Genomic DNA, 12,433 nt, shown 5'->3' with positions numbered 1-12,433 from the left:
AACAGGATATTTAGTGTATATACAGTGGAGAACAGGACATTTAGTGTATATACAGAGGAGAACATGACATTTAGTGTATATACAGTGGAGAACAGGACATTTAGTGTATATACAGTGGAGAACAGGACATTTAGTGTATATGCAGTGGAGAACATGACATTTAGTGTATATACAGTGGAGAACAGGACATTTAGTGTATATACAGTGGAGAACATGACATTTAGTGTATATACAGTGGAGAACATGACATTTAGTGTATATACAGTGGAGAACAGGACATTTAGTGTATATACAGTAGAGAACAGGACATTTAGTGTATATACAGTGGAGAACATGACATTTAGTGTATATACAGTGGAGAATAGGACATTTAGTGTATATACAGTGGAGAACATGACATTTAGTGTATGTACAGTGGAGAACAGGACATTTAGTGTATATACAGTGGAGAACAGGACATTTAGTGTATATACAGTGGAGAACAGGACATTTGGTGTATATGCAGTGGAGAACAGGACATTTAGTGTATATACAGTGGAGAACAGGACATTTAGTGTATATACAGTGGAGAACAGGACATTTAGTGTATATACAGTGGAGAACATGACATTTAGTGTATATACAGTGGAGAACAGGACATTTAGTGTATATACAGTGGAGAACAGGACATTAAGTGTATATACAGTGGAGAACATGACATTTAGTGTATATACAGTGGAGAACATGACATTTAGTGTATATACAGTGGAGAACATGACATTTAGTGTATATACAGTGGAGAACATGACATTTAGTGTATATACAGTGGAGAACAGGACATTTAGTGTATATACAGTGGAGAACATGACATTTAGTGTATATACAGTGGAGAACATGACATTAAGTGTATATACAGTGGAGAACATGACATTTAGTGTATATACAGTGGAGAACATGACATTTAGTGTATATACAGTGGAGAACATGACATTTAGTGTATATACAGTGGAGAACATGACATTTAGTGTATATACAGTGGAGAACAGGACATTAAGTGTATATACAGTGGAGAACAGGACATTTAGTGTATATACAGTGGAGAACAGGACATTTAGTGTATATACAGTGGAGAACATGACATTTAGTGTATATACAGTGGAGAACATGACATTTAGTGTATATACAGTGGAGAACATGACATTTAGTGTATATACAGTGGAGAACATGACATTTAGTGTATATACAGTGGAGAACATGACATTTAGTGTATATACAGTGGAGAACATGACATTTAGTGTATATACAGTGGAGAATAGGACATTTAGTGTATATACAGTGGAGAATAGGACATTTAGTGTATATACAGTGGAGAACATGACATTTAGTGTATATACAGTGGAGAACAGGACATTTAGTGTATATACAGTGGAGAACAGGACATTTAGTGTATATACAGTGGAGAACATGACATTTAGTGTATATACAGTGGAGAACAGGACATTTAGTGTATATACAGTGGAGAACAGGACATTTAGTGTATATACAGTGGAGAATAGGACATTTAGTGTATATACAGTGGAGAACATGACATTTAGTGTATATACAGTGGAGAACATGACATTTAGTGTATATACAGTGGAGAACAGGACATTAAGTGTATATACAGTGGAGAACAGGACATTTAGTGTATATACAGTGGAGAACAGGACATTTAGTGTATATACAGTGGAGAACAGGACATTTAGTGTATATACAGTGGAGAATAGGACATTTAGTGTATATACAGTGGAGAACAGAACATTTAGTGTATATACAGTGGAGAACAGGACATTTAGTGTATATACAGTGGAGAACAGGACATTTAGTGTATATACAGTGGAGAACAGGACATTTAGTGTATATACAGTGGAGAACAGGACATTTAGTGTATATACAGTGGAGAACATGACATTTATTGTATATACAGTGGAGAACAGGACATTTAGTGTATATACAGTGGAGAACATGACATTTATTGTATATACAGTGGAGAACAGGACATTTAGTGTATATACAGTGGAGAACAGGACATTTAGTGTATATACAGTGGAGAACAGGACATTTAGTGTATATACAGTGGAGAATAGGACATTTAGTGTATATACAGTGGAGAACATGACATTTAGTGTATATACAGTGGAGAACATGACATTAAGTGTATATACAGTGGAGAATAGGACATTTAGTGTATATACAGTGGAGAACATGACATTTAGTGTATATACAGTGGAGAACAGGACATTTAGTGTATATACAGTGGAGAACAGGACATTTAGTGTATATACAGTGGAGAACATGACATTTAGTGTATATACAGTGGAGAACAGGACATTTCGTGTATATACAGTGGAGAACAGGACATTTAGTGTATATACAGTGGAGAACAGGACATTTAGTGTATATACAGTGGAGAACAGGACATTTAGTGTATATACAGTGGAGAACAGGACATTTAGTGTATATACAGTGGAGAACAGGACATTTAGTGTATATACAGTGGAGAACAGGACATTTAGTGTATATACAGTGGAGAACAGGACATTTAGTGTATATACAGTGGAGAACATGACATTTAGTGTATATACAGTGGAGAACAGGACATTTAGTGTATATACAGTGGAGAACAGGACATTTAGTGTATATACAGTGGAGAACAGGACATTTAGTGTATATACAGTGGAGAACATGACATTTAGTGTATATACAGTGGAGAACAGGACATTTAGTGTATATACAGTGGAGAACAGGACATTTAGTGTATATACAGTGGAGAACAGGACATTTAGTGTATATACAGTGGAGAACAGGACATTTAGTGTATATACAGTGGAGAACAGGACATTTAGTGTATATACAGTGGAGAACAGGACATTTAGTGTATATACAGTGGAGAACATGACATTTAGTGTATATACAGTGGAGAACATGACATTTAGTGTATATACAGTGGAGAACATGACATTTAGTGGATGTTATGGCCAAATAACGTTATACTAATTTGCTATTGTACAGTCCATCGCCCTCTGTAGTTGAGATTTGGTAAGGTGGCTATTTATAGCACCGGGAAAAAGCAGAGAGAAATGGCGGATCGCATCATGTGTTGCTGGTGTTTTGACGCATTTGCATGAATTACAGCAGTCGAGTGAACTACACTAAGCGAAGTTTAGGTTGTTGGTTGTTGGGGTCTAATATTACGGTGAGCATAAATATGATTTCTTTGTTACGAACTGCTGACTTTTGCGACGTTTGTTTGAGGTCATTGCTTCGTATACATGTGACTCGTGTTTACCGATCACGCTAGTCTTTACGCTTTACGATCTACTGCGTGTAATTCCATGTATTTCTAAGATGTGTTGTGATATCTTTACCTTTTGTGAGGTAGTCGCTAACTGTGATGATAGTAATATTACTGTACAAAATGTACATGTATACTATGCATATCAATCGATTACGTGAAATGTATTGTTTACTTATGTGCTTTATTTCTCTGTATACCTTTCAGTCAATCGTTTCTCAGTGGTGGAAAGGAATAAAGTGTCAAGTTTATGTTCGGACATTTGTTTCTTATATTTTTGGAGAGCGCATTGACAACTCCCAATAATCCAACAAGGGACCGATCATTAGCCTTTTTGTTTGCGTCCTACATTCTATTGACGTAATAGGCAAGTTGTTGTCTTGAACATGGATCATCGATATACTGACCCAAATTTGAGTATGCGTAGTTTCATCAAAGAAACACTTGGTGCACAAGGGTCCGCCAGAAAGGGAAGTCACATGAGTAGTGATCATTCAGATGTCCGTCGCAGTACCCGGATAAAAATACCCACTGATAAGGGTTTTGAATATGCAATGGAAATTAATAGAAAGAAACTGAAGTCACTGTGCACGCAGCTGCATGCCATGACAGACCAAATACTGGGTCAAATGGAAACACCCACAGATGTAAACGTTGTGAGAAAAAAATATACAGCGTGGATGGAAGTATATGAAGAATTTCTGGATACCCATGATGCATATGTCAAATACCTGTCCGGCCAAGAGCAGTGGGAATTTCAGTCAAGTTGGTTTGAAAAGCATGAAAGGGCGTTTCAAGGCTTTAACCGTAAAGTGAGTGACTGGATTAGTAAACAAGATTCTCAATCAAGGAAGACACACGGAATAAGTCCAGAAGACAGCGTTTCCAGTGTTGGTACTTATACACGAAATAGATTAGGAAGATATCAAAGTAGTGTAGCCTCTTCTCGATCCAGTTCACTATCTGCTGCTAGATTGAAGGAAGAACAGCGTAAAGCAGAACTGTTGGCTAGGGTTGCTGCATTAGACCAGCGCAAGAAACTGGAGATTGAAAGAATTCAACAAGAGGAAGCAAAAATAGCTTTAAAGTTGCGAGAAGAAAAATTAGCCTTGGAAACAGAGATGGCCATCGCAGAGGCAAAGACCAAAGTTCTCGATAAATTTGAATTAAGTGGTTATGATCAGCAGAGTAGAGACTATATACCATACAGACATCAAGTGATAAAACAAGAACAATATGATTCAAGATGTCAAGATAATGTTTGCATTGATGAACAGCCTGCCAAAGATTGGAAACATGATGAGTCACGACCGGTTGTGAAGGCACCAGCACTGGATAGAGGTGAGTTCATTTCATGTGACAGGCGTGTTGATGAGCGCAGCGCGAATTCTATGCATTATGCGCGGGGTGATAGTGTGCACAATAATTGCGGCCCTGGCTTTGCGGGCAGTGTGCATGACATGCGCCGCGTGGGTGGTCTTCGGAGTGATTCTGATTCCGGTTCCCTTGTCTCTAATCACAAATCATCTGATGAAGTCATTTTGGCAGTTGTGCGGGAATTAAAGAAACCCCAATCCGACATCAACAAATTTAGTGGTAACCCTATGCAATATAGAAAGTTTATGCGTCAGTTCACTTCTAGAGTTGTAGCTAACACAAGTAACGCAGAGGAGCTGATGAATTATTTAGAACTATACACAGTGGGAGAAGCAAATAAGATTGTAACTGGGTATGGTAATCTGAGTCCAGAACAGGGATATCCAGCTGCCCGCAGGGAACTGGAAGAAAGGTATGGTGATAATGAGGTGATTGCCAACTCATATGTGGAAGAAGCTTTACGCTGGCCAAGCATAAAGGCTCATGATGTGAAGGCATTGGATGCGTTTTCCATTTTTCTACAAGAATGCGAATATGCTGTTAAAAGTATTGATGCAGTGAAAATAATACAATTTCCCCAAAACATGGCAAGTCTAGTTAAGAAGTTACCATCCAGTCTGCAGGAGAAGTGGAGAGGTGTTGTGCAAGGCATTAAAGAAAGGGGTGATATTGTTGAGTTTGGAGTCCTTGTAAAGTTCATTAAGAAAGAAGCCAAAAAGGTAAATGACCCTATATATGGCAAAGATGCACTCAGGACTGACCATGAAGAGGGCAAAAACAAGGACGGCAACCAAAGACGACAACAATCTAGAGCATCTAAGGCAAGTTTTGCTACGGTTACAGATGCACAACAAAATACTCAGAAACAAGACCCAAAGGAAACTTCTTGTTATAAAGAGAATGAGAAGAGTGCTACTGATGTTCAGCAAGCAAGGAAGCCTCAAGACAAGCCATGTATATATTGTGATGGTACAAGTCATGCTATGGAAGCCTGTCGCCTGTTGGCAGCACAATCACATGATGACAGAATCAGTTTCCTGAAGTCCAAGGGACTCTGCTTTGGATGTCTCAAAATAGGTCACCAGAAGAAGTACTGTCGGTTTAAAGAGACGTGTGTACATTGCAAAAGACTGCATCCCACACTTTTACATATTAAAGAAAAAGATAAATCTCAGAATGGTGATAGACGAAATGGTGGTAACTCAAAGGTTGAGCCTGGACCTGTGAGTGCCTGGGCAAGTATGGCTTCAAAGGAACAGTGTTATATGGGGGCCGGAGATGGTGAATGTACCATGACAATTGTTCCTGTGAAAATACGAGTTAAGCATAGTAGCCGGGCAATTGAAACTTGCGCATTTCTCGACCCTGGGAGCAGCATCAATTTCTGTACTGAAAGTTTAGTAAGGAAACTTGGTTTGAGCGGAAGAAAAGTGAAGATTACACTTGCCACTATGGGAGTACCACATGCCATGAACACCTATATTGTTCATGGTCTTGAAGTGTGTGATCTCCAATGTAAAAATGCTATTGATCTTCCAAAGGTTTACACAAAGGATAAGATGCCAGTGTCTCGACATTACATTCCAACCCAGGATGATATTTCTCATTGGTCCCATCTTCAGGGAGTTCATGTCCCCCAGATTAACGCTGATGTGGGTTTGTTGATTGGGAATGCGATACCAGATGCATACACGCCTCTGGAAATAGTCACCGGCCCACAAGGTAGTCCTCATGCCTCCAGAACTCGTCTTGGGTGGACTTTGTGGAATGTAGTTCGCGGTGAAGATAACAGAGAGCAAGGTAGCTACACAGTTAACAGAGCTGATATTATTGCTGTACAGGAATCAGAAGAGCTGAAGCAGTTGGACCTTATGGTAAGAAGCTCTATCAATTTTGATTTTCCTGAGCGTGCAGTTGACGACAAGAGGGAGCCCTCCCAGGAAGACAAGATGTTCACAATGAAAGTGAATGAATCCATCAGTCATGTTAATGGACATTATCAGATAAGTTTACCGTTTCGAGATGATGATGTGAAGCTGCCAAACAACAAAGAATATGCTACCAAACGACTTAAAGGTATTGAGAAGAAGTTGAGAAAGTATCCTGAATTCTACATGGATTACACAGCCTTCATGGAAAGTATTATTAGTAAAGGATATGCAGTGAAAGTTCATGAAGATAAACTTGGTAGAAGTGATGGTAAAGTTTGGTATGTTCCTCATCACGGTGTTTACCACCCACGAAAACCAGGGAAGATACGTGTTGTTTTTGACTGTGCAGCCAGGTTCCAGGGAACAGCATTGAATGATCATCTGTTACAAGGGCCAGATTTAACAAACAACTTACTTGGTGTGTTGCTACGCTTCAGACAAGAGCCCGTCGCTTTGATGGCTGACATTGAAGCAATGTTTCATCAGGTATGGATCCCAAAAGGTGACTGTGACTGTCTGCGGTTTTTGTGGTGGCCTAATGGTGACTTAGACAGACAACCGGAAGTATATGCCATGACAGTTCATTTGTTTGGGGCGGTATCTTCCCCCAGCTGTGCCAATACTGCACTTCAAAGAACCGCTGAAGACAACAAAAACTTCTTTGGTGCAGATGTCGTGAATACAGTCCTCAGAAACTTCTATGTTGATGACTGTTTAAAGTCTGTAGAATCTGAAACTAAGGCTATAAGTTTGGTACATGACCTGAGAGATCTGTGTCAACGAGGTGGGTTTAACCTAACAAAATGGATGAGTAACAGTCGCGTTGTCTTAGAATCGATTCAGACTGAAGAGCGTTCTAAGGAAGTTAAGCAACTTAACCTCGACTATGATGATCTTCCTGTTGAGCGTGCTTTAGGGGTGTTTTGGTTGGTTGAACCAGACATGCTTGGCTTCAAAATTATTGTGCAAGACCGACCAACCACTAGGAGGGGAATATTGTCCATCGTCAGTTCCATCTATGATCCTCTCGGCCTTGTGTCACCATTTATACTCCCAGCAAGAATACTTTTACAAAGCTTGTGGCAGCAAGGCAGTGGATGGGATAGGCCTATTGAAAGGGCTGGTCTTCAGGTGTGGCATAAATGGCTGTCTGGCTTGCCAAAATTGGAGTCATTCTCAGTTGCGAGGTGTTATAAACCTAAACATTTTGGCGAAGTACTTTCATGTCAAGTACATAATTTCAGTGATGCCAGTGAACAAGGATATGGGATGGTATCGTATCTGCGTCTGGTCAATAAGAGAGGAGAAATTCATTGCTCCATACTTCTGGGAAAATCTAGGGTTGCACCCCTTAAAAAGGTGACGATACCCCGCATGGAACTGACTGCAGCAACGCTTTCAGTACGAATGAATGAGAAACTGAAGAGAGAGTTGGATTACAACATTGACAAGTCCTATTTTTGGACAGATAGCATGTCAGTGCTGAGATACATCACTAATGAGACTACACGCTTCCATACGTTTGTCTCTAACCGTGTGTCTACAATTCGTGAGGGATCAGAAGTGTCTCAGTGGAGGTACATAAATACGAAATTAAACCCAGCAGATGATGCTTCAAGGGGTTTGATAATAACTGACTTCATAAAATGCAAGAGATGGGTTACTGGTCCTGATTTTCTGTGGTCTCCAGAATCGGAATGGCCAGAGAATCAAGTAGTCTTAGAGAGGATTCATGATGAGGATCCTGAAGTGAAAAAGCTCTCAAATGTTGTTCTGATAGATGAGCAATCTAGCTTCATGAGTAGTCTCATTTCTCGTTTTTCAAGCTGGATGTCACTGAAGCGGACAGTTGGATGGATCTTAACTGGTAAGAGAAATTTACAACATTGGGCCAATCTGCGAAAACAAGTGCGAGAAAGTATCTCTGCAGATGTAGATCCTAAAAAACAAGAGCAGCTTGTTGATGACAAGATGAGAAAAATGAGGTCCAGAGTAAACCTCAAGTCTGCATCTCTTGATATCGACATACTACAAGAGGCAGAAAGATGCATTGTGACTTATGTACAAAGAAGTCACTTCCAAGATGAGTTGGATATACTTCTCAAAGGTCTTCATAATAAGACTAGAATGACTGTTAAGAAGACAAGCCGTGTCTATAAACTTGATCCAATTCTGGAAGATGGTCTTATCAGAGTTGGTGGACGCCTGCATCGTGCAGCACTGTCAGATGATGAAAAGCATCCAATTCTTATACCTAAGGATTCTCCTGTAGCAAATCTAATTTTGCAAGACGTACACAAAACTGTTGGGCACCTAGGAAGGAATTCGATGTTAGCTAAGCTAAGGCAACACTTTTGGATCCTTTGTGCAAATACAATCATTCGGAGAATTATCTCGAAATGTGTTATATGCCGCAGATATCGAGCCAAAGCTGGTGAGCAAAAGATGGCAAGTTTGCCTGTGGACCGTTTAACACCAGATGAACCCCCTTTCACACGTAGTGGTGTGGATTATTTTGGACCTATATTAGTTAAACGTGCTCGGAGTGTTATCAAGAGATACGGTGTTGTTTTCACGTGCTTGGCAACCAGAGCTATACATTTAGAAGTGGCTCATTCGCTTACTACTGACTCATGCATTAATGCATTGCGCAGATTCATGGCACGAAGAGGTCAGGTCAAGATTGTGCGGTCGGATAATGGAACAAATTTGGTTGGAGCCGATCATGAGTTACGTGATGAAATAAATAGGTGGAACCATAGTAGAATCTCTGGAACATTACAACAAAGCAATATTAGATGGGAGTTTAACCCTCCAGCTGGGTCCCATTTCGGTGGAGTGTGGGAGCGACAAGTCAGAACGGTGCGGAAGGTTCTCTTTGGATTGTTGAAAGAACAAGTTATTCACTTGGATGACGAGGGTCTTGCTACATTGTTCTGTGAAGTGGAAAACATTATAAATAGTCGGCCAATAACACAGCTTTCAGATGACCCGAATGACTTAGAACCACTTACGCCAAATCATTTGCTACTTCTTCAGTCCAATCAGAGTTTACCACCAGGAGTGTTCCAAAGTCATGATAATTATGTACGTCGTAGGTGGCGCCAGATCCAATATCTCGCAGACATGTTTTGGAAACGGTGGTTAAGAGAGTATCTACCAATGCTTCAAGAGCGCCAGAAGTGGTTAAAACCTCGGAGAAACCTGGCAGTAGATGATATAGTTCTGGTGGTAGACAACTCATCACCAAGGAACTCCTGGCCGATGGGAAGAGTTATTGAAGTTATGAGGGACCGCAATGACTTGGTCAGAGTAGCCAAAGTGAAAACAAGCTCAAATGTCCTTGAACGTCCTATTGACAAGTTGTGCATAATTTTGGAAGCTGATGTTGTCTGTGGTGGTACTTGACTTTCTGACTTTCCAGGATGACTGTTTCAGGATATCCGGTTTGGAGATCTGGGAGCCTGTGGGTCGGATTGCTGTGTGGGCTATCCTGGCTGTGTGTGTTTTGCGCGCTGTTTGTGTTGTTTGCGTTGTTTGCGTTGTGTGCACTATGTACCCGTTTTTGCTCGCAGCGTTCCTTTTTTGGCATCAACACATGTTGTTACATGCGATGGACTCATCGTATTCATGTTGATTTATTTGTCCTTCTTTCTTATTTGTAATTGTTTCAAGTATTTACACAATTAGGAGGCCGGGATGTTATGGCCAAATAACGTTATACTAATTTGCTATTGTACAGTCCATCGCCCTCTGTAGTTGAGATTTGGTAAGGTGGCTATTTATAGCACCGGGAAAAAGCAGAGAGAAATGGCGGATCGCATCATGTGTTGCTGGTGTTTTGACGCATTTGCATGAATTACAGCAGTCGAGTGAACTACACTAAGCGAAGTTTAGGTTGTTGGTTGTTGGGGTCTAATATTACGGTGAGCATAAATATGATTTCTTTGTTACGAACTGCTGACTTTTGCGACGTTTGTTTGAGGTCATTGCTTCGTATACATGTGACTCGTGTTTACCGATCACGCTAGTCTTTACGCTTTACGATCTACTGCGTGTAATTCCATGTATTTCTAAGATGTGTTGTGATATCTTTACCTTTTGTGAGGTAGTCGCTAACTGTGATGATAGTAATATTACTGTACAAAATGTACATGTATACTATGCATATCAATCGATTACGTGAAATGTATTGTTTACTTATGTGCTTTATTTCTCTGTATACCTTTCAGTCAATCGTTTCTCAGTGGTGGAAAGGAATAAAGTGTCAAGTTTATGTTCGGACATTTGTTTCTTATATTTTTGGAGAGCGCATTGACAACTCCCAATAATCCAACAAGGGACCGATCATTAGCCTTTTTGTTTGCGTCCTACAGTGTATATACAGTGGAGAACATGACATTTAGTGTATATACAGTGGAGAACAGGACATTTAGTGTATATACAGTGGAGAACATGACATTTAGTGTATATACAGTGGAGAACAGGACATTTAGTGTATATACAGTGGAGAACAGGACATTTAGTGTATATACAGTGGAGAATAGGACATTTAGTGTATATACAGTGGAGAACAGAACATTTAGTGTATATACAGTGGAGAACATGACATTTAGTGTATATACAGTGGAGAACAGGACATTTAGTGTATATACAGTGGAGAACAGGACATTTAGTGTATATACAGTGGAGAATAGGACATTTAGTGTATATACAGTGGAGAACAGGACATTTAGTGTATATACAGTGGAGAACAGGACATTTAGTGTATATACAGTGGAGAACATGACATTTAGTGTATATACAGTGGAGAACAGGACATTTAGTGTATATACAGTGGAGAACAGGACATTTAGTGTATATACAGTGGAGAACAGGACATTTAGTGTATATACAGTGGAGAACAGGACATTTAGTGTATATACAGTGGAGAACAGGACATTTAGTGTATATACAGTGGAGAACAGGACATTTAGTGTATATACAGTGGAGAATAGGACATTTAGTGTATATACAGTGGAGAACAGGACATTTAGTGTATATACAGTGGAGAATAGGACATTTAGTGTATATACAGTGGAGAACAGGACATTTAGTGTATATACAGTGGAGAACAGGACATTTAGTGTATATACAGTGGAGAACATGACATTTAGTGTATATACAGTGGAGAACAGGACATTTAGTGTATATACAGTGGAGAACAGGACATTTAGTGTATATACAGTGGAGAACAGGACATTTAGTGTATATACAGTGGAGAACAGGACATTTAGTGTATATACAGTGGAGAACAGGACATTTAGTGTATATACAGTGGAGAACAGGACATTTAGTGTATATACAGTGGAGAACAGGACATTTAGTGTATATACAGTGGAGAACAGGACATTTAGTGTATATACAGTGGAGAACAGGACATTTAGTGTATATACAGTGGAGAACATGACATTTAGTGTATATACAGTGGAGAACAGGACATTTAGTGTATATACAGTGGAGAACAGGACATTTAGTGTATATACAGTGGAGAACAGGACATTTAGTGTATATACAGTGGAGAACAGGACATTTAGTGTATATACAGTGGAGAACAGGACATTTAGTGTATATACAGTGGAGAACAGGACATTTAGTGTATATACAGTGGAGAACAGGACATTTAGTGTATATACAGTGGAGAACAGGACATTTAGTGTATATACAGTGGAGAACAGGACATTTAGTGTATATACAGTGGAGAACAGGACATTTAGTGTATATACAGTGGAGAACAGGACATTTAGTGTATATACAGTGGAGAACAGGACAT

At 39.6% G+C, this 12,433-nt stretch overlaps 2 protein-coding genes across 2 annotated transcripts; both read left to right on the top strand.

The window, feature by feature from the left end:
• The first annotated feature begins 2,992 nt into the window (after positions 1-2,992).
• LOC146742821 (uncharacterized) lies at positions 2,993-6,124 on the top strand. The gene is made up of 3 exons (XM_085499477.1): positions 2,993-3,214; positions 3,521-6,019; positions 6,111-6,124. The coding sequence occupies exons 2-3, from the start codon at positions 3,700-3,702 to the stop codon at positions 6,122-6,124; spliced, it is 2,334 nt and encodes a 777-aa protein (XP_085355603.1). The 5' UTR covers positions 2,993-3,214; positions 3,521-3,699.
• Positions 6,072-10,905, top strand: LOC102800676 (uncharacterized). Its single transcript, XM_085499074.1, has 2 exons — positions 6,072-10,547; positions 10,854-10,905. The coding sequence occupies exon 1, from the start codon at positions 6,142-6,144 to the stop codon at positions 10,027-10,029; it is 3,888 nt and encodes a 1,295-aa protein (XP_085355200.1). The 5' UTR covers positions 6,072-6,141; the 3' UTR covers positions 10,030-10,547; positions 10,854-10,905.
• The last annotated feature ends 1,528 nt before the right edge of the window (positions 10,906-12,433 follow it).

Source organism: Saccoglossus kowalevskii, chromosome 5, assembly GCF_978046115.1.
Source record: "Saccoglossus kowalevskii chromosome 5, keSacKowa6.1, whole genome shotgun sequence".
NCBI lineage: Eukaryota > Metazoa > Hemichordata > Enteropneusta > Harrimaniidae > Saccoglossus > Saccoglossus kowalevskii.
This window is presented reverse-complemented; position numbering and strand designations above follow the sequence as displayed.

What these genes read in the sequence shown, in the direction of transcription:
- LOC146742821 (XM_085499477.1), top strand. Translation starts at nt 3,700, where the DNA reads ATGGATCATCGATATACTGACCCAAATTTGAGTATGCGTAGTTTCATC.
- LOC102800676 (XM_085499074.1), top strand. Translation starts at nt 6,142, where the DNA reads ATGGGAGTACCACATGCCATGAACACCTATATTGTTCATGGTCTTGAA.